This window comes from Procambarus clarkii, chromosome 20, assembly GCF_040958095.1.
Source record: "Procambarus clarkii isolate CNS0578487 chromosome 20, FALCON_Pclarkii_2.0, whole genome shotgun sequence".
Taxonomy (NCBI): Eukaryota; Metazoa; Arthropoda; class Malacostraca; order Decapoda; family Cambaridae; genus Procambarus; species Procambarus clarkii.
Genome location: NC_091169.1, coordinates 29295692 through 29318798, shown reverse-complemented (window position 1 = coordinate 29318798; position 23107 = coordinate 29295692). Strand labels below are relative to the sequence as shown.

The following is a 23107-nucleotide window of genomic DNA, read 5'->3' as shown; positions in this document are numbered from 1 at the left end:
CAAAAAGAGAAAAAACAATAGTGCCTAATTCGGCCTCACACGCATCTAGTCCCCGGTTCGAGTCTCCTAGAGTCCAGGTGAACGAAATAATAGTAATAATTCATTGTGTCGAGGGACAGGCAGCCAGTGTATTATAAATGTTATGGTTATATTGAAGCCTCTCCCTCCCCTCCCCTTCACGGAGGACAAATTACTGACCCTCCCCAGGATGCAACTCCACAAGATGGCTGAAATGATTCATGATACTTTCCTGTTCGAACCACAATTTTATAAATGCTTCACCTTATATTCCATAAAACAACTAGAGGCAGGTCATGTACCACCAATAAAGTGGGGCCGTCGATGTAACACACTTGCAAGTGCCACTGCAGAAGACAGTGTTGATAGGCTAATGGAATGTGTATATATAGGTTTATGTAATGTGTATATATAGGCTTATGTAATGTGTATTATAGGCTTATGTAATGTGTGAATAGATTTGGTCCCTTGACAAAATAAAATAATTTATTGTTTGGAAAATATAAACAGTATCAATGGCATTTATTTTAAGTATTTTATTTGTCATCACAATACTGTATACAATAATAATAATAATAATAATAATAATAATAATAATAATAATATTAGGATCAAAACCCGCACTTATATATTTGTGAAATTTACGTAAGGAATTACACTTCAAATACATAAATATGGGTTTTTATCCTATGTTATTATGTCTGTGAGCAGACATTGCCATTACTTAATAATAATAATAATAATAATAATAATAATAATAATAATAATAATAATAATAAATTGTCATCTACACTTCCGTGGAAATAAACATTTCATTCACCTGAACTTTAGGAGCATAACAGCAGTAGTTGCTTCTGGAATATTTCCTTATTAAGGCAACTCACAGCTGAATGGATAGAGCTTCTGCCTCACACGCCTAGGGTCCACGGTTCGAGTCTCCTAGAGCCCAGGTGAATGGAATGTTTATGTCCACGGAAGTGTGGATGATAATTTATATGACGCGGGCATGGAACTCCTTTGAATTGGACAGAGACAAACAAACAGTCATTCTCTTGTATAAATATAGATGTGATGCATCTTTTATTTCCGCTCAAGTGGGTATTTTCTGAGTTCGTTTGCGTTGGCCCCAGTTATTTTAGTATAGTTTGACAGTGATAGTAGAGAGGACGACACGACATAGATTCTCCCGACATAAGGGGTCTTAAAACTGGCAAGTCAGTATGGCGCAGAACAGCTGAAGTTCATGGGAGGATGGGGGGGGGGAGCCTTCATGGGAGGACGGGGTTGGGGGCGTTCATGGGAGGACGGGGTTGGGGACGTTCATGGGAGGACGGGGTTGGGGGCGTTCATGGGAGGACGGGGTTGGGGGCGTTCATGGGAGGACAGGGGGTTGACAATTAGAGAAAGAAAGGTGGTAAATCGGGGGAGGGGGGGATAAAGTGGGAGGACTAGGTAAGGAAAATTGGGGGATGGGGGTAGAGCTATAAGAAGTCAAAACTCCTAGACATATTTGACTTCATGTTCGGGAATAAGGATGTGGATGCTGTGCTTGTCGAAGGCGGGCGTCAGGCCTCGAGATTTTGCTACTTTTTTCAGCTCCTCAATCTCTTCCTGCGTGGCCAGAGGAACCATCAGGACCACCATCTGCGGGAGGGAGAAGGCGGACAGGTGAGCCACTCACCTCAGTCACCAGCAACAACAACAACAACACAACAATATAGTGGTCCATGGGGAGCAGAACCCAACTCATACATGAATTTGTTGATGAGTCTAACTGATCAACAATTCAAGATAGTATTACATACAGTGCACGCCCATCTTTTTATGTATTTATCCTTATTTTATTGTCTTTTGTAAGTTTTTAATAATTTTAGCATTACTTTAGTAAAACGTGGAGTTTCATGTGTAATAAGCTGTTTGCAAACAAGCCAGTCATGGACACTCGACTCAGCCAATCACAGTCAGAGTTTCTCGACTCAGCCAATCACAATCAACGTCTCTCGATTCAACCAATCAGTCAGGGTATCACGACTCAACCAATCACAGTCAGGGTATCTCGACTCAACCAGTCAGTCAGGGTCTCTCGACTCAGCCAATTACAGTCAGTGTCTATTGACTCTTCATCACCCTGGCCCACTCTAATAAACTTCATCACATTGGCATTTCTGGAATATTCTTTACTCTTTGCGTTCCTACATCTTGGCACTGTCTCTGGACTCTGACCCTCCAACACATCATGTTGGTCTTTATTGTGGCACTCCTTGATCCTCCCATCCATCATACTGGTCCTTAACGTGGCACCCCTGACCCTCCTATACATTACCCTGGCACTCACCCTGAAGTGGACACGGAGAGAAATGCTGTAAAGAATGTCGAGTTCGCCGCCGTGGGTGGAGATGACGAGCAGGTCGACGACTGCCGTGCGGAGGGCGGCCAGGGCCATTGCCCCGGCATTGAAACACTGCACGTCTACGGTCTTCCCCAGGTCCTGGTCCTGCAGAAGTCAAAACATGTTATCTGGAGTACAGTAGGAGTCAACTGAGGTTATTTGGGGTCTTGTAGGAGTCGACTGAGGTCACCTGAGTCCTCCAGGGACCAACTGAGATCAGTTGGGGTACAGTAGGACTCATGTGAGGTCATCTAGGGTACAATAGGAGTCAACTGAGGTCATCTGAGAAACAGCAAGAGTTAACTAAATTATCTCGAGTACAGCAGGAGTCACTGAGGTCATCTGGGTTCTGCAGGATTCAACTAAGGCCATCTGGCCTCCTGCAGAATTCAACTGAGGCCAGCTGGGATCTTACAAAAGTCAAATGAGGTCATCTAGGCCCTTCAGGAGTCAGCTGAGGACATCTAGCGGTATAGCAGGAGCCAATTGAGATCATTTCGAGTACAGCAGAGGCCAACTGATGTCATTTGGGGTACAATAAGGGTCAATCGAGGTAACCTGGGGTACAGCAGGTGTCACCTGAGATCATCTGGGGTACAATAGGAGTCAACTGATGTCATCTGGGGTAGAAGATGGGTCAACCGAGGTTATCTGGGGGTACAGCAGGGAGGTCAATTAACGTTATCTGAGGTTAGCAGGGGTCAACTGAGGTCATCTGGGGTAGAGCAGGTGTCAACTTCACGTGTGACTTCATAACGAGGCACTTCAATATCGCTTGAGTACATAAAGACGCTGCACTGGGTTATAAGAAGGCATTTTGGGACTTAAACTGGAAACAATGAACCTCTGGGGGAGAAGAAACATGGAAGTTAAATTTAGTAGAGACAACAGAAAGAAACATCCATAATCAGCATATTAGTGAGGATACGAGAAAAAAAAAGAGATGAACATCCAGCCAGACTGGACTTGATCTTCACTCATAATGAGGAAAACAACAGATATTCATGTTTGCAGATGATGATAAACTTATATATGAGAAAATGAGAACAGGAAGGAGAGGAGGAAGTTAGCAGGACCTAGGCACTCTTCGTTGATGGTTTTAATGATGGCTGCTGAACTTCATACAACTTTATGAGACCGGGAACTGGAATCGAAAGACATGAGCTTTTTGTTAGACAAGTGGTTATGAACAACCACAGCACTGGACAAGAAATTGGTGAGATATAATAATGATTTCTAAAATACCCAGCCAGACTAAGGATACTTGACTATAACGAAGACACACAGATGGAAACTAAGTACCGTAATGAGTGGCAGGGAAATTAGGAGACACTTCTTCAGCATAACTTAATGAGGATGTAGAACAAACTTAGGTGTGAAGAAAGGGTAAAGACACACACACACGCACTCTCTTTCTTACCCCACCCCACCACCACCACCATCGTCCATCTCCGCCTGCCTTACCTCAGGAGAAACATACTGCACAAGTCTGTTGCTTCCCTCCTGGACCCGACGCAGTAGTGAAGGCAGGTTCTCTGGAGTGTACCGCAGCCACAGCTTGTCCTGGGGGGGGGGCAGGGGTCATTAATGTACTGCGTTGTAATCACTCACATTTTACATGTATTATTATATATAATGTTATTAATTGTCATTACGTTTATAACTGAGAGTAATTATCTTTCGAGCTTCATATGTGTGAGAGGAAAGTGTGTATGAGTGGTGTGCCAGTGCTAGGCGCCGGTATTTATATTATAATGCAACAAGATAGTGTCTTATTTTATACGTTATAGTCTCCAACGTACAAATTACAAACTACTATGAAAAGTGGCGGCCCACAAATATCCATATTTTCTCTGTATAGGAAGATTAGGTTAGGTTAGGTGGGTTGCTGGGTTTGTGTTTCTGGTTAGGGGTAGAACTTTGTATTGTGTACCTTGTGGCAGACCAAGCAGGTGAGGCTGCTTGATCTGCCACCTGTTTAGTCACCCAAGTAACAGTGTTCTGTGACATTAGGTAAGAATATGGTATCAATGTTAAATATACAAATTATTTCATATGATTTTTATTAAATCCTTAGTTAATCACCATGTCTTGCACCTAATTAACTTTCTCACTTCCACTTTAACCACATTAGAAGTAATAATGAAAGAAGCCACGAGGGGTAATTCACAATACGCACAAAAACTTTAACTTCAGGGAAGACCTGAATCTTCCAACAATTCTAAAAAGAATCATAAAAGTCAACATGACTTTTTGCATTAAAGTCACGAAAGACCCGACATCTGCAGCATTGTTCTCTGAGACCCACAATTTTGTTCCCTCATTACACCAGCTTACTCCTTGTATAGTAAATGGTCATGAGAATCTTCTAACACCAGACAAGATTGAACAATTGTCTATTCTTTACAAATAATCTAAGATCTCACGAGCATTAAGTTCACCCTAATGGCTCAGTCCAATCGTCAATAGGAAGCCTATCAGCAGTCTGTAGGATTTACAGACATTATTTGTACATAGACTATCTTTGTGAGGTTATCTACTGGCTCAACTCTACAACTAGCGACCAGTACACTGGTAAACATAAGATGAGAGGTAAATTTCTGCGATGTAAATTCTGCTCTTCACGCACCTTAAAACTTCTCCTGCACGATAGACAGGAAGACACTCCTCTTATAAACGTATTCGCTGCACAGAATAACGGGTTTAGAATCTCTTTTGTATGGATACCACTTCCCAAAAAATATAACAGATTATTTTAATACAGAAAGCAGCCAAATTAGCATGCAACATAGATGAAGTTAAATGAAAATAAAATGAAAATAGATTAACAAAAAAGTTGAACTAAACCTACAAATACCGATCTGAGTTGTTAAGACTATATTACTCCAAATATTCAGGTCTGATAGGAAAGCACTCACAAAACTCCCTAAGATCCGAACGTGCGTGTCAAGGGTGCTTCATGTGGTGTCAGGTGTGACTTATGGGCTAAGTTTGGTGCGATGAATGTATTGATTATGGTGAGTAGTGCGTTACATCAAAGGTGTTTAGTGTGTTACATCAAAGGTGTTTAGTGTGTTACATCGAAGGTGTTTAGTGTGTTACATCGAAGGTGTTTAGTGTGTTACATCAAAGGTGGTTAGTGTGTCACATCAAAGGTGTTTAGTGTGTTACATCAAAGGTGTTTAGTGTGTTACATCAAAAGTGTTTAGTGTGTTACATCAAAGGTGGTTAGTGTGTCACATCAAAGGTGTTTAGTGTGTTACATCAAAGGTGTTTAGTGTGTTACATCAAAAGTGTATAGTGTGTTACATCAAAGGTGTTTAGTGTGTTACATCAAAGGTGTTTAGTGTGTTACATCAAAGGTGTTTAGTGTGTTACACCAAAGGTGTTTAGTGTGTTACATCAAAAGTGTTTAGTGTGTTACATCAAAGGTGATTAGTGTGTTACATCAAAGGTGTTTAGTGTTACATCAAAAGTGTTTAGTGTGTTACATCAAAGGTGTTTAGTATGTTACATCAAAGGTGTTTAGTGTGTTACATCAAAGGTGTTTAGTATGTTACATCAAAGGTGTTTAGTGTGTCTGAAATGTGTGATTTGTGTTCTACAATAGATATGATGGTGTATCAGGTATGTTTGATGTGGAGTATCGGGTACGGTCTGTGTGAGGTATTGGGTTAGGGCGGTATGGTGTGTCTGGTGTAGTCAGCTGTTGTAGGAACTGTCAGTATAATGTATCAAGCATGGGCAGTATCGGGTGCTAAAGGTATGACTATTGGCCAATCAAGTATATCAGGTATAAGATTAAGATAATATTTCTGGTGTTCAGAGTTGGAGTTCATCGAGCATGAATTAGTATGAGACCTCTAATGGATTTGGTAGGATACTTATGCTGTCTATGGCTCATGAAGAGGGTATGTGAAAGTTGATCCATCAAGAGGCAGGAAAACCACACAACGGCAAGAGTTAACAGGCACACCTGTGTAATGGACTAACCTTTCTGTGGCCGCCTGCGGGAGTAGCACAGGCGTTGATGGAGAGGGCAGGCCGTCGCATGGCCCGCAGCTTCTGGTAGTCGAAGGGGTTGGGTTCGACCAGCACCCCGCGGAACCCCAGCTGCTGCTCCACAAACAACGTGAGGGACATGAACTCTCCGTCCTGGGCCCCGATCTCCATGAAGGTTCCAGGTTTCTACGAAGACCAGAGAAGAAAAGGCTTCGATTTTCTAAGAAGTATGTAGTGTAGGATGATTAAAACAAAATAATATAGGCTGCAGTATCACTCATTTGAAACAGTATATTTTTTAAGAGGTACAGTTATAAATATGAATGCCCTGTAATATGAAAAGTTCATACTTTTTAATAAACCTCACCTCACGTTGCTGGAAAACAGAAGTTAGGGGGGACATGATCACCACATACAAGATTCTCAAAGGAATTGATAGGGTAGACAATTTATTTAACACAAGGGACACACGCACTAGAGAATACAGGTGGAAAACGAGTGCCCAAATGAGCCAAACGAGTGCCCAAATCTTTCTAATGAGCCATTAGAAAGAGTTTTTTGGTGTCAGAGTAGTTAATAAATGGAATGCATTAGGTAGTGATGTGGTGGAGGCTGACTCCATACACAGTTTCAAGTGTAGATATGATAGAGCCCAGTAGGCCGAGGAACCTGTACACAGATTGACAGTTGAGTGGCGGGACCAAAGAGCCAAAGCTCAACCCCCGCAAGCACAAGCACAACTAGGTAAGTATTGAAAGAAGACGCAGTCACGTCCATCCACAAGTCTAAGAACGTACAAGACACAGAACTTGCCAAGAGATGTAAATGATGCGACAAGTACAACAGCCTGATGAAGGTGTGGAACTCCTTCTCATTCTCCATGCGTCACTTATAATTAAGCGCCTGGTCACCACTTTAGTAAATAACGACTTAACAATACATAGAAGCAAACACTAAAGCAAACTCCTTACCTCATAGTTTTTGAAATAGTTATTGACAAACTTGTAGGCTTCTCCCCAGTTGCTCAAGGCAGACCACGGCGGGTTGTCGAGGGTGAAGTCTGGCTTGTAGAGCCCCGGCGGTGCTGGCTCGTCCACCCACACCTTCCTGATGTGCGCCACGGCGGCAGAGTCCAGTGATGGCACTGGCCTACGCATTATCCCCTCCACGCACTCTGTGGGAGTTGGTACTCTGTAAGAGCAGGCACTCTGTGGGAGTCGGTACTCTAAGAGCAGTCACTGTGGGAGTAGGTACTCAAGATCAGTCACTCTGGAGAGTCAGTACTCTTTAAGAGCAGTCACCTTGGGAGTTGGTACTGTTATGGTCCCTTGCATATGGGTAAGGTTCATGTGTCTTGCAAACGTAATAATTAAATAGTAATTGTGGCCTTGCCAATAACAAGTGTGTAGGGGATAAATGAAAAATACTGCTTGACAAACACATCAATATACCTCATGAAGGGGTAACAATGAAACAAACATAAAATTCAAGCATTAGGTATCTTCAGAAATGTCTTCGGAGCTCATTACATGTTTAATAATTGTAAACAAAGCCGCCAAAGATTGAGAAAAGATGTTCAGGTTCATAAGTGCTTGCATAATTGCTTCGTGAATCTGGTCCCACGGGCGTCTACACATTACCAACTAATACCCACAAGACTACTCTCGGATACTCTGCTAGCCGAGAGCAATACTTACAAACATCATTAAACACAAAAATATGCAATAATCTCTAATAAGAGGTAATTTAATTTTTTTTAACTATAATAAGAATAATTACAAGGGTACAAGGGTTTAAATCGCGATGCTAAGTTGGATACAATGTCGGGCATCATTGGAGACATCCATATATGGTCATTCCCCCCCCCCCACTAGACGCCACTGTCTCCACACATATGAATAAACTTGTATAATAAAATAAATATTATCCAACAGGCACACTACAGCATGCTACAGTAACTCAACCCATATACTTAAGAAAATAATAGGACGTAATGTCACTCTGGGAGTCGGTACTCTGTAAGAGCTACACTGCTAAGAGCTACACTGCTTACTCTGTAAGTCGGTACACTGTGAGAGTTGGTACTCTGTAAGAAGTCACACTGGGAGTATGTACTCTGAAAGAGTAGGCATTTTATGGGAGTTGGTACGCTGTAAGAACAATCACTATGGGAATAGGTACTCTGCATGAGCAATCACTCTGTGAGAGCTGGTACTCTGTAAGAGCAGATTGTAAGAGTAGGCATTCTGGAGTTGGTACTCTGTAAGAGCAGGCACTCTAGGAGTAGACACACTGTAGGAACAGTCCATTTATTAGCGCAGGCACTCAGGTCTGTATAAGGTTGCTACTTTTGTTTTTGTTTATTCATTCTCACCCCCATGTTGCCCCCCTCCTTTTTTGCTGCCTACCTCTTTTTTCACCACCTTTCTTGCTGTCTACCTCGTTTTTTCACCCCATTTCTTGCTGCCTACTTCTTGTTTTCACCCCCATTCCTTTAGTCTTCCACCCTCTTCCCCTTTCTCACCTTCGCGGCAGTAGTACTGTAGTCCGGCGCCAGCGTGGAGGGCGAGGTTAAGGAAGGCGCAGGTGGAGAACGCCCCGATCACCAGGAACCTCACGTACTTGCGCACCACCCACGACGCCGTCTGCCCCAGATGGCTCATCGACCTCGTCAACTGTGTCATACAGGTCATAAATAGCTTTGTACGACCCTGTGTGGTTTGTATAAGTACATGTCGCAATTGAGTGTTAAATGTAATGCCCTAATTATCAGTTTTTTTATAGTGTTAGGCTTGAGGCCTATGAAAAAAAAAGCTGTGGGGAGGTTATTAGGCCCACCACAATAGCTTAGTGACTAACCAACTGGAATATTTTAGTCCTTCCAGAACGGTTTATGACCAAGGTAAACTCTCAATGTATATAGACAGGATGTAACGACTGGTGTTTAGAAACACCAAATTGTTTACAGCGTCTGCTATATAGTAGTAATGGCTTGGAGCTTTCCCATAATAGTTCCCTTCCCTTATGTATTATTCCATTTCTTGTGAATTATTTTAAAACTTTAAAACAACGAACAATTAATTTTATGTCGCACAGCCTGCAATCTAATTCTCACAGTTCTCCAATACAAAAATACTGGATTCTGCTTAATATTCATATATATGAAATAAATTTTAATAACACCAAATGCGATTCTGAACTCGACCGAATAATACTGCGAAAATATCTTGTTACCATACAAAAATATTATAATGTGTGAGTGTAAGCCTATTATAAAATACTCCGTAATGATAAATGTATATTTTGATGAAACTATGAAACAACTATGAAAGCTTACCAGATTAACCATGTGACTGGAGTATTTAAATATGCTGGATTGCTTGTCGTAGGGTGCAAACGAGCCCGTAGTTGAGACACTAATGAAATTTATATAAAATAATGTGAATGTTGTGCGTGAGAAAGAACACCCGAGCCCTTGGTAGTGATGGAGGCCACTGATCACTTCCAGACCTCATACGTGTTCCTCAGGCAATTGTCCTCCTGGAGGTTGATCATTGATAACAAATAAGTTTCCTAATATGGGTTACCTTTAGCCTATAGCACGCTAATAATGAATGTTGAAATATGATACAAATGTTTATTAGGGAATTCGTCCATATAACTTGTATGAAGATCCTAAAAATATTAGTACAGAGGCGGTCGGCAACTGTCAGTAGACGTGGTAGGACGCCGCCGGCCCTTTCACCAGGATAAACTACACCATATTATAAACACCAGTCTCATCCGTCGCTGGAATACACGATTTTTAGTATATTTAAAGACAATCTATTGTCTGTTCATAATATATATGTTTCATTTTGGGTGTAAATCTGGAAAATATAACAATTGTGTGATTGACGTTCATTATGCAGCACACATATATCTATTTCTGTATAAAAAGATAATGTGTCTATAGCTGGAGGCCAGATGCTTGCGGCTAGCCTAACACAACTTTGCAAGGTGACTAGTGTGGGCTAGGGCACTGCCATAGGCGGGTCGAGGGTCAGCCCCATTTCTCTCCTTCAAGGGGGTCGGCTTCCATGGTGATCTTCATGAAGTCGATGGAGACGAAATAGTGGCCACGAAGTCCACTGAATTTCATTTGTTCATAGTATGTAGAATTCAAATATTGACATACGAAACGCATATTCTGATAGCAGATTTGCATTCTGGAGGCTCCCAACACTTCAATAATGCCTTGTGCCCCATTTATTATCCTGTGTGTGAGAAACCAAGTTATCGTGGGTGATGTTTTGGAATATTTCTACTAGAAGAATTTACATTTGGTTAGGTCTACAGCAGAAGAGGAAGTAACCTCTCTAAATAGCCTAGTCGACACCAAGCAGTAGGAACATCATTCAAATTGTCATGTTGAGTAAACAAGTATTTGAAATAATTGGCGCTGATTGGCTCTGTTTCGACTCTAACCCTAAATTTAAACAAAACTTGCACTTTGTCCTCATTAATTATAACATCTGTATTGGAAAAAAAGTTTCAACAAATTTGCCCAAACGGAATAATACAGTTTCTTACTGTAGTGAAGATGCTGCTCATATTCACAGCAACACTAGACAGTGGGTCACACATAAAGACCTGGACCTAGATTCAGGAAGCTCTGTGTAAATAAAAGATTTTAACAGTAATATACCAGTCGGCTACTGTCTACTACATACAATTATTTTTTAATAAACACATTTTTAAATATATAAATTGTTATTGTTCACTGCCACACATGCAGTTAAAAATGCAGATGTAGTTTAAAAATACTAATATATTGACAATCATTTTTTTATGGAATATTACGATGTCTTCCAATATACCAGATTGAAGGAAACAGCTACTTAGTAAATTGTACAAGATGTCTAAAACTTTTTTCAGTATCACATTCAATAATATCGGTGTTCAAGTAAATATTTTAACGATTCATTCAAAATGATCTGCTGCCAGAAATCTTAGCCAAATATCCCCAGTTTGCTAACTGTAGGTAGTAACTAAGTGATTGTAACTTATCCACCGCTGCCCACTGGATGGGGGGCGGTGTGCAGGATAAACATATAAATTGTGACACTAGCTCTCCACGTATGTCGGTTGCTAAATTTAGAAACTGTACTTGTGGTCGGTCTCGCGCCCATTGTTTATGTGACAATGTGCATTGAATTTTGTAACTAGCTCATCAAGATCGTAACGCTTAGCTAAATGAATTGTGGGGTTTAGTCCCTGAGCCCATTATGTGCCTCTGTAACCCTTCCCACTACCACCCACAGAATAGGTGTGGGGTGCATAATAAATGAACGAAACTAACTCGTCAGAAAGTTTACAGGGGGGAGTATTCTGGTATTTTTTTCTTTATTAAATAATATATAATATAAAGATCCCATTTACATAAATTTACAAGGGAAAATAAATTGCCGGATGTGCCTTTAGCCAAGGCGAATTACCACAACCATTATACCACACCACATAAAATGGCACAATTACTTTTCTAAATTTGAAGTATTTTTTATTTGAATGTTTTTAATAATTGTGTTAATCCAGAGTCACAATTATATTAATTCTTGCAAGCTGCACTGGCTAATCTATGTATAAGTTCCGCTTTCTAACTTCACCATGGGATGGAATCCTAACAAATTTAATACAAAATTTATTATCGTTGACACGAATCGCATAACCTTCAGTTGATTAGAGATTTCTCAGATAATTGGCAGGAGCTTCTAGTGTTACTCATCTCAGAGTTCGAGTGGTACTGTATGCTTGCTTTAAACTGATGGGTGTATACTGTATCGAGACTCACACACCTTTCCAAAGGGTAATATAGTTAGTAATGTTATCAGTTTTAAGAGACACTTTCAATTTCAAGAGATTTTTGGCACTATAAATGAACCACATACGGTAGAGAACCTTTTTTATTTGTAGGATTGATGGAATAAGTCAGAATTGTTAAGGTTGGATCTCAGTTTAATTTAAATAATGCTGGAGGGACCATTAATTTGAAAATGTTTAAGATAAAACATAGCATTAAATAGAAATGTTCTCTCATAAACAGACAATAATCTTAGTTCTTTCTTCATGTTAACAGTAAAAGCAGTTTAACATGTTTTTTTTTTATCTATGAGCATGTGTTAAATAGCTTGTCAAGTCCCAGTAATTTTTTATGAAATATTAATACCAACATGCTCCTCCTCCTTCGTCAAGTCACACATCGACTGAAATTACTGTCAAAATAACAATGCACTTATAACATAAAAATCTATTGTCAGAATCAGAGGTTTTATTCGTAACAACTTATACAAATAGTTATAATTCGGAGCAGGGCTACAGCGGTGTACATAGAGAATATTAATGTATGGAATAATATAGTCAACATTCGCATACTTTGCGTCATTATATAATGGAATGTGAAAAAATCGCGGAATTTAGAGATAACACCATCAATAGTGTCCAAGAAATGTGTAAGTACTTCCTTCATAATGATGTGCTGCCCGAAATCTTAGCGAAGTATCCAAAATTTACTTACTGTAAGTAATGCATGCACATGACTGTAAAGCTGCCGCCCAGTTGGGTGGGTGTGCAGCAAGACTAGTAACTGTGCGACTCATCATAGATGTAAAGTGCCTTGTATAGTGACTGTTGTGAGCCACTTGTTGAATCACTTGTGACACAAAAGATTATTGATGTGTGTATTTGTGTGGGTGATTAAATATGTATGTGTATATGTACATGTATGCATGAGTATGTGTACATGTATATATAACATTAATAATTTTGTAACTAGCGTCAAAAGATTGTTATTTGCTTAGCTAAACGAACTAGAGGGTTCAGTTCCTGAACCGATTATGTGCCTCTGTAATCTTTTACACCACCACCCACGGGATGGGTATGGGGTGCATAATAAAGAAAGAAATTGAATTGGAGGCATTTCAGTATCTTCATTACCTATAGCTGCCCACTAATTCCTCTCAGACTTGGCGTTCAATGGCCTACCCGGCTTGGTACCCTCTTTTGATAATTACAAACATACATTCAAGACTTAAAACAATAATTTACACATTAACCAATCATGACAAATCTAATGTATTAATTAGTATGTAATTCCAGAACATATGTAAATTGACAGATTAACAAAGATACTGCAAACAATCTTTTGAAACAAAATAACGCCTTTACTAAAAGTAAAGCTCACAGAATCAAGAAATTCATGACATATTAAATATAGTGACAGTTCTTGTCACTATTTTCATGATAACCTTTCAACACTACCCCATCCTCACTTGTATGTCGCCCTGAAGCTCCCAGCGCGAGGTCAGTCTGACTTTACTCTTACTCAAAATGTTTGCATTTCGCGTCATTGTGAGGCTTCTACCGACATGACTGGATGGGACAGTGCGATAGTTGTTCGTTGAGCACATAAGAACATAAGAGTAAGGGTAACTGCAGAAGGCCTGTTGGCCCACACGAGGCAGCTCCTAAGAAGCAATAGAAGAAGCAATATATGATCCTAGTCTGTTCTCCTTGATCACAAACCGAGGTCCACGAAGATGGGAGCCTAACAATTCCTTTTTCGAATTATTGCAGAAAGATTCGAACTTCTTACCTGTGGCAAGCAAGGTCAACGCACACAGGCCACTTCCTCCCAGAACAAGTTACAAGTATGGGATGAAGGCGTCTTGCAGTGTAGTGTGAGGGAGAGCAGTGTAGGCTGGTGTAGTGTGAGGTAGAGCAGTGTGTGCAGGTATAGTGTGAGGTAGAGCAGTGTGGGCTGGTGTAGTGTGAGGTAGAGCAGTGTGGGCTGGTGTAGTGTGAGGTAGAGCAGTGTGGGCTGGTGTAGTGTGAGGTAGAGCAGTGTGGGCTGGTGTAGTGTGAGGTAGAGCAGTGTGGGCTGGTGTAGTGAGGGCTGGTATAGTGTGGGACCGAGCAGTGTGGGCTGGTGTAGTGTGAGGTAGAGCAGTGTGGGCTGGTGTAGTATGAGGTAGAGCAGTGTGGGCTGGTGTAGTGAGGGCTGGTATAGTGTGGGACCGAGCAGTGTGGGCTGGTGTAGTGTGAGGTAGAGCAGTATGGGCTGGTGTAGTATGAGGTAGAGCAGTGTGGGCTGGTGTAGTGAGGGCTGGTATAGTGTGGGACCGAGCAGTGTGGGCTGGTGTAGTGAGGGCTGGTATAGTGTGGGACCGAGCAGTGTGGGCTGGTATAGTGTGGGACCGAGCAGTGTGGGCTGGTGTCATTGCATTCCGGCTATTTTTTCCCATCTAATTCCTGTTGTTCTGACTGAAAATACTACTACTATTATTAATATTTCGTCACGATGTTTAGTACCATCACTCCTACTGCTTCTATTACAGACAGTAAATATAAAGTGTCTATTTTTGCCAAACACTTTTGTCCAGGCTGTCCACCTTCGCTCATTTTCGTCCACTCCATGGTCTCTTCATCCTCATCGTCATTACAGTTTGTCTTCCTTCTTTTCCTCCTTTTGGGGTATTTATGAGCCGTGTGTCTCATGCAGCAGTTCCGTCGGCTCCTCCTTCACCTCCGGCAGGCAGCCTGCAGGCCTCTTGCTGTCTGTTGTAAACACCACCACAATTACGCTTTAAGATATAGCCACGGAAAGTTAATTTATTTGCAAAAATATGACAATTGAAGCGTAATCTTGTCATCGAGAGTGACTATTTGGACCAAGGAATGAAGAGACATTAGCAGCGGGCAGTTTGCTTCATCACACGAGGCAGTTATTCCTATCTCACTAATATACATCAATGTTACAAGGTTCATGTTTACGTCAGACTTGTGGGTGAAAATATACACATAAACTGAATTAAATATATGGCAAAGTCCAATCGTTATTATACGTAAGAATTTGATATCGAACAATAATCATTTATTTAAATAATGAGTGCACATTGAAACATAAATTAAGTGCATTGTTCTGAAGGACATTTGAAGAGTGTAAGTGACCCACATACCGAGGAGAGATGCTTGTGACCCACCCACCTGGTGGAGTCGTAGTGGTGAAGACCAAAATGGCGTTCCTCTTTCAGTGATCCACAACTCCTGGGGTCATGGATGGTGTCTTTGGTGTGTGCCTTTGCTTCTCCTGTTTTCTCTTTCACCTCCCCGTTCTTTTTATCTTTTGACTTTGGACGATAAACTGGAGGACTGGGGTTTCTTTCTGGCAACTTGGGAGAGTCCCTGAAATTTGTAACGAATAGTATCAGTATTGTAATCTGTAATCTGTCAATGTTCCTTACTTTAGAGCATGTAAAGAGACAGGGTTTAGTCCTGCGATGCCTACCATACGTAACTCGCCCCACAAACTCTGCCATTGTCACATGAATCAGGGAGTTCCCACAACCCACCAAGAGCTTCCTCCCTGATAATAACACCAGCTTTAAAGGTAACCTACCCGTAGTAGTCGTTGAAAGGGAGGAGCGCTGCCTGCTCTACAGTCCAGAGTCCCTGAAGAAGATCAACGCGCTCCAGCTGGTGCGGGTCAAGGGGCATGTCTTGGACTCCTGGCAGGACGACCACAGGAAGCTCGTAGTGCCGGGCATCTTCAACCCCATCCTGTGATATTATGAAAGTGTATCCGTAGGGTACTGGACGGGAAGAGGGGTATTCCATGACTGTACCGCCGAATAAAATCTGTATCAGGACTACCGACTACAGACTGTAATATTGGATTGGATGTAAACACAATTTCCCAGCAGGGCCAGACATTTGGGCACGTTTCCGTGTACCCGATACTTCTGTTCAGCCATCAGTAAACAGGTGCCAGGGAGCTAGTAGACTGTTGTGGATTGCTTCCTAATAAGTAGCCAGTCTTCAGCTAGAGACCTCGACAAGTCTTTCAGAATTCCTGCTCCTAATAACGGGAGGCTACAAGGGATGTGTTGTGACTGCTCTACAGGATTAGACATTATTCAGCCTCTCGAATACTTACTTATTTACTTTGTGTGGGATTAACTATTTCAAAGTATACCTAGGTCATAAAAGTATTTGTGTGTACGTCTGATACCATACTACTTGTGAGGGAGGAAATGTATATTTTTACCTCTCAGAATGTTTGGTAATGTGTTTATTTGTGATGTGTGTCTATGTATATATTAACACGTTGTACTGAATGGGGTGAGAATAGCTTGAGCTACCTCATCCCTTTGTGTGTATTTTACCTCAATAAACTTATTTCAATTTCAATTTCAACTATTTCAAATCTATTGTGGAAAGGTGTGAAAGGCATTCCAGAACTATTGATGTATGATCTATCATCTATGAATGTTGTATGGTGAATTCAGAGTACCGCTCAAGGTCTGCCTGGAAGATAAGAAAGTTCAGAGCTCCCTCACGACCCGAAATAGAAGACGAGGAAAATGAAGTCATTTAGGAGACTCACGAGACCAAAAGCCCTCTTCTTAACATACAGCAACAGGCTGATATAAATGGTCCGAGCTTTCCTTCAGTACCTGTCTGAAAGGCACGAAGCCCAGAGTCCTCCTCATGACCTACCTGAAAGACACGGACTGTCCAGGGGCCGTGTTCCATGACACCGCAGGAGATGGGGAAGAAGGACGCCATCTCAACCATTTCCCCGTCTCCATTGAGGAAGATGTGGTCCTTGTCCCAGTACTCTGTTTTGTGCTCCTCGCACCTGTAAAATAAGGTATTTTTTAATCTCTGTCTCTGTCTCTGTCTGTCTGTCTCTCTCTCTCTCTCTCTCTCTCTCTCTCTCTCTCTCTCTCTCTCTCTCTCTCTCTCTCTCTCTCTCTCTCTCTCTCTCTCTCTCTCTCTTTCTTTCTTTCTCTCACCTCACGTTCCCTCTAGGATCGACTAGCTGCACAATCACGTCCAGTGGATCTCCCGTCACTCCGGTAATATTCAGATTGCGGAATTCCATAGGCGTGCCCGTGGGTCTGGTCCTCTTGCGGCAGTCTGGGGTGAGGCTGCGCTCCCCGGCGTGGAACCACAGCTCCACGAACACCGTGTCCACTCCTGGCATCGCGAACGGCAATGGCAGATTGATGGAGAGCGCTGACTTGGGTTCATCTGATGACGTGCTGGATAAATGGTAAGAGATGTAGTGACAGTTGTGGCGTCGGTGCTGGCTGAAGTTGTGGTGTTATTAGTAGTTGTGATGATGCTGGTTGTGTTGATGTTCGCAACCATTAATACTACTAATAGACAGTGAGGATTTGGGATATGTTTTCTTTCATATAATAACAATAGTAATAATACAGATGATGATAATGATAATAATAATAATTATATTTATTTAGGCAGGAGTACATACGTAAACACGGTACAGGAACAGTGGAGGAGTCATGAGTAAGACAAGTACAGTGCCTAAAGCCATTAATACGTAGAGCGTTTCTCTGCATAACTTAAAAAAATTAAGAAACAATATACTATTGGCATAATTTGGTAATTGTTAAAACTGTATGAGACAATAAAAATAATAATAATAATAAAAATATAATAATAATAATTATAAATTTACCTTTAAGTTTATAATGTAATGTGTATGAGTATATTATACTATGAGTATATATTGTAATGTGTATATTACAATGTAATATGTATGAGCTGATAACGAGAACTAGAATTAAAAAACGATTGCTAATCATCACACGGTATTTGGAGAGTGGCGAAGAGAGGTGATGGTGACTGACCTTGGGGTAGCGGCGAGGTCCTGGTGGTAGGTGGTGTACCTGAGGGCCCTCAGGTGCCCGTCAGGGTAGCAGTCGCACGCCGCCCTTGGGGCCACCCCTGCTCGAGCCCCGCCAACCACTCTCCCCTCCACCTCCTCCACCTGCAGGAGGCGGGGCACCATACATGAGTGGGGGGTGAGATGAGTGTCGGGGTGAGATGAGTGTGGGGGTGAGATGAGTGTGGGGGTGAGAGGAGTATGGGGGTGAGAGGAGTGTGGGGGGTGAGATGAGTGTGGGGTGAGAGGAGTGTGGGGTTCAACGTTCAATGGAGACAGGAAAATAATGCTTACTATTTTTTAGAACTTTTCCTCATACCTGGCTTAGAGGGGAGGAGGGAGGCAGGAGGGAAGGAGGGTGACGCTGAGGTAGGGAAGCAAAGGTTGAGGGGAGGAGGGAGGGAGGGAAGCAGGGGTGAAGGGAAAGGGATGGGGTGAGGGGAGGGGGGAGGGAAGGGATAAGGGTGAGAGAAGGGGGCAAGGAAACAGGGTGGAAGAGGGAGGGAAACGTGTGGGGAGGGGGGGGGAGGGACGTAAGCAGGGGGTGAGGGGAAAGGGAGGGGAGGACGGAGTGGGAAGGGAACTATCAGGGAAAGCGCCAAGCCATTACAATCATATAGCACTGGGAAGGGGTCAGGATAAGAATTTGTGATGGGACGGGGGGGGGGGGGGGGATTGGCGCCCAACCACTTGTGTACGGTCGGGGATTGAACGCCGACCTGCATGAAGCGAGACCGTCACTCTACCGTCCAGCCCAAGTGGTTGGTCACCACTAGGAAGGAGAGATGCAGGGGGTGAGGGGAGGAGCAGGAGGTAAGAACAGGGTGAGGGTAGAAGGGAGGAAAGAAGGGGATAGAGGGGAAAGAGAGGGGATTTTAGTTTCATTATCACTATTATTATTATTACTTTTTTTAACACTTGATATTACCATTAGTGTCCCTATTATCACCATTATCGTCACTACCACTATCATTGTCACTATTATCGTCACTATCACCGCCATTATCGTCACTATCACCACCATTATCGTCACTATCACCACCATTATCGTCACTGCCACCGCCATTATCGTCACTATCACCACTATTATCGTCACTATAACCCCCATTATTGTCACTATCACCACCATTATCGTCACTGCCACCGCCATTATCGTCACTATCACCACTATTATCGTCACTATAACCCCCATTATCGTCACTATCACCACCATTATCGTCACTTTCACCACCATTATCGTCACTATCATCGCCATTATTGTCACTATCACCTCAATTATCGTCACTATCACCTCCATTATTGTCACTATCACCGTCCTTATCGTCATTATCATCACCAATATCGTCACTATCACCACCATTATCGTCACTATTACCGCCATTATCGTCACTATCATCGCCATTATCGTCACTATCACCTCCATTATTGTCACAATGGATTTGTTCATTGTCACTATCACCGTCATTATCATCACCATTATCGTCACTATCACCACCATTACCGTCACTCTCACCGCCATTATCACCACCATTATCGTCACTTTCACCACCATTATCGTCACTATCACCACCATTATCGTCACTATCACCACCATTATCGTCACTATCACCACCATTATCGTCACTATCACCACCATGAGCAGCATGACGAGACTCACAAGGGAAAAGTCTACCCAGTAGAAGAACTCCTGCGTACTCTTGAAGGACCTCTCGAAGGGCAGAGAACAGCACGGGTTGGTCAGGTGGAGACGGGGCATCACCTGTAGGTGGCGTAGGTGGCACAGGTGGAGCACAAGGTGGCGTAGGTGGCACAAGTGGAGCACAAGGTGGCGTAGGTGGCACAAGTGGAGCACAAGGTGGCGTAGGTGGCACAAGTGGAGCACAAGGTGGCGTAGGTGGAGCAGAAGTATGGGGTGAAAGAGATGGCATTAGATGCATATTTTATATAATTTATGAATATGCGTGAATTTGCATATAATACTAGTTGCGTGCCCCAGATCTTACTCTTGTACCAAACTTCCCCTAGTAATCCAATATTCAAATGTGACATCACCTTCCCGCACACACAAGGACATTATTTAAAACTTTAACTGAGTAAAGGATCTAAATCAGACGAGATATCACCCTGGATCTTGGGAAAGTGTACTGACGTACTAATTTATCCTTTCTGGGCAGTCTGCAGGAACTCACTAAGGGAAGGAAGGTGAGAGGTCGCAGTGCAAAAGAGACAAGTTTTAATAACAAGTTCAGGGTGCAAAATACTAGAGGATCATGTGTAAACCATCTTGAGAGTTAAAAATATTTAAACTCTAAAGCAGTTAAAATTCAGATCTTGAAATAACATATAAGCTTTATTCTGTTATAACAGGCAAAGAAATCATTAAAAATTAGATGGATGTACAAAAGTAAGATGGACAAGGACCAAGGTAAGACGAACAATGGACCAAGGCATGACTACAATCTGTCAATGAAAGTAGGAAAATTCAGATAGTTGGTGACTTTCAAGTTAGCTACATGGTCCATATTATCAAGAATTTAAAAGAAGCAAGAATTTAAAACCAGAAGGAAGGTAAGATTGGGCTGGGTGATGCAGGTGGTTCACACTATTGAGTCGTATTGTGAAACAAAGCTTACCCGGAGCCCCAGCACAGCCCCGGGGGTGAGGCTGAGGTGGGCTAGATGAGGATGGGCAGCCACCTGCTGCTGTAGAAGGGGGAAGGCGAGGTGGGTCAGCTGCTGCAGGAGGGCCGCCGGCAGGTGTCTCTTCAGATTCTGGTAGTAATTGGTCCTCACATGTTCCGCTATCTGCGACAGGGCGTTGCAGGTCTTTCAGTGATGGGGGAGTGGGAGAGGGTGGGGGTCTAAGCCGGTAACGAAGTATATGGGCGAAGGAGAGAACGGGCTCTGTTTGAGGAAAGTGGGAAGGGGTTGTGTTTGAGGACGGAGGAGGAGGAGTTGTCTTGGAAGGCGTAGTTGTGTTTTAGGAAGGGGAAAGAAGAATGATATAGGTGTGGGGAGGAATCGATGCAAATCACTATATTTGAGGATTCACTCTGCATCCTGAATTAGCTATGGTAAATGCTGACCTTTTTCCTGGTTGAGTGGTTGATGTCGTGGGTGTAGAATTTCCTGGCCAAGAAATACCTGTGTGATGCCTCCAACATTTCCTTCAAGTTCTCCTCTTCGATCGGTCCCGGGCCCTGGTGTAAGATACGCACAGGCTTTCACCTTCAAGTTTGACTTTACGATAAATACAAATTCTACATATCTAAATACATTCATTCTTATTTTTGGGAAAATGAAGTATTTATTCGTATAGGCAGACGAAGACCCACCTGGCCACAGAAGTCGGCGTCTTCCATGTGACGACAGAGAAAGATGGTGTTGAGGCCCTCAAACCGCCTCAACCAGTGGAACCCCAAAGGAAGGATCCGATTCCTATGAAAGATATATGGGTAGTGGAGGACTGTCTTCAGGGGCTGGGCGGAATATGATCACAGGTTGAAGGAATTATGTACTTGGGCACAATCACTTCACGTCCGTGGTCATACGATTCACGGACATGCACGTACTTACTTATATGGGGAGTTCATAGCGACGGTGGGGAAGTAGGACTCGTCGGGGACTATGGAGGTCTGCAGGTGGAAGTGCCAGCGGTTCAGACGACTATTCCGACGGCTCCAGGTTACTGAGTAGTCCACCAGGTCACGACTCATCACCGCCCACTGTGATCTGGGGCACGTCAACGATCAGGTCATATGAGGAATAAGGTCGTGTCAAGGAAAGAATGGGGGCCAAGTTACGTATAGAGTTACTACCATACGGACAAGAAGTCATATCAAGTAGGGAGAGAGGCAAAGTCATAAGGGAAGCGTCATATGACATGTAGAGTCAGGAGGAGAGAGGCAGAGAGATGAGACATGATGTACAGGTGAAGGGGGCCTGTAGCCTGTGAGAGTTGCACTGGTAATGGACAACATCACACACAAAGAGAACATACTTATAACGAAAGCGTGTTTATAATACTATTAAATAACATATACACACGAAAGCCATTTAACGATGGCTGATTTGTCACGATTGCTTTGTCAATGAATGTAACCAAAAACAGAGTAGTGCTCCATCATCTGTTTAAAACCAGGTGAGTGTTCGGGAATCGCCAAGTGTGACTCATGACCATTTTTAACCTACCCTGTATGGATGGGTATCTCTTCTGGGTATGGCTGACCTCCCGCCCTCGTCACATTGTAGACGTAACCTTCACACCCGTGCCTGTTGAGGTCCAAGCTCTTAAGGGCTCAACCAGAAGACGTTAATTAAAACTCATTGGCGATAAGTTACCGATATTGCAAACAAACAATAAATAGCAATTACGGGGAAAAAATGGGTTAAGCCGCCATGCTGTCTCTGACAAATTACCAATAATACATTACTGTGCTCTATTATTAAAATATTCTACACAAACTTCTCCACCACCCACAAAACGGAAATCACACACACACACACACACACACACACACACACCCTCAACCCCCAAAACCCATCCAGACCTCATCCCCTCAACCCCAAGAACCCACCCAGACCTCATCCCCTCAACACCCAAAGCCTACCCTGCCCTCACCCCTCCTCATCCCCTCTCCTTCCATGTGACCCCCCACCCTTGCGAGGGAGGTGGGAGGTCCCCCCCACCCCCTCTATCCTTCCCCCTCCCAACCTCTCAACCTCTATCTGTCTCCCAACCTTACGCTATCTCCCAACCCCTCTATGCCCTCCCTAATCTTCAGACCCAGTATGCCCTTCCTACTCCAGACCTACCTACCCAGGCCCTACCCCAGACCCTCCTACCTACCTTCCTAGAAGCCCAGCCCCCAGTAGCCCCCCAAGCACCCCTCCTGAACTCTTTCACCCCCCATACACCCCCCGGACCCCCCCAGACACCCCCCGGATCCCCCCGGACCCTCCCCGCCCCCA

General features: G+C 43.0%; 2 protein-coding genes across 2 annotated transcripts in view; both read right to left on the bottom strand.

Moving 5' to 3' along the window:
- Positions 1-557: 557 nt before the first annotated feature.
- On the bottom strand, positions 558-9890 carry LOC123755561 (uncharacterized). Its single transcript, XM_045738318.2, has 7 exons — positions 9747-9890; positions 8934-9084; positions 7381-7583; positions 6401-6595; positions 3872-3970; positions 2354-2512; positions 558-1662 (listed from the first exon to the last, which is right to left on the bottom strand). Exons 1-7 carry the CDS (start codon positions 9756-9758, stop codon positions 1519-1521), a joined length of 963 nt encoding a protein of 320 aa, XP_045594274.2. The 5' UTR covers positions 9759-9890; the 3' UTR covers positions 558-1518.
- Positions 9891-12698: 2808 nt separating this feature from the next.
- Positions 12699-23107, bottom strand: part of LOC138366644 (uncharacterized) — a 33049-nt gene continuing 22640 nt past the window's right edge. Inside the window, exons 9-20 of the mRNA XM_069327832.1 lie at positions 22328-22408; positions 21713-21868; positions 21472-21574; positions 21223-21336; positions 20771-20941; positions 19795-19896; positions 18103-18242; positions 17242-17490; positions 16943-17084; positions 15843-16003; positions 15431-15628; positions 12699-15001 (exon numbers count right to left, since the gene is read on the bottom strand). Of these exons, the coding sequence (XP_069183933.1) occupies positions 14938-15001; positions 15431-15628; positions 15843-16003; positions 16943-17084; positions 17242-17490; positions 18103-18242; positions 19795-19896; positions 20771-20941; positions 21223-21336; positions 21472-21574; positions 21713-21868; positions 22328-22408 (1681 nt within the window). The 3' untranslated portion in view covers positions 12699-14937. The remainder of the gene's footprint in view (positions 15002-15430; positions 15629-15842; positions 16004-16942; positions 17085-17241; positions 17491-18102; positions 18243-19794; positions 19897-20770; positions 20942-21222; positions 21337-21471; positions 21575-21712; positions 21869-22327; positions 22409-23107) is intronic.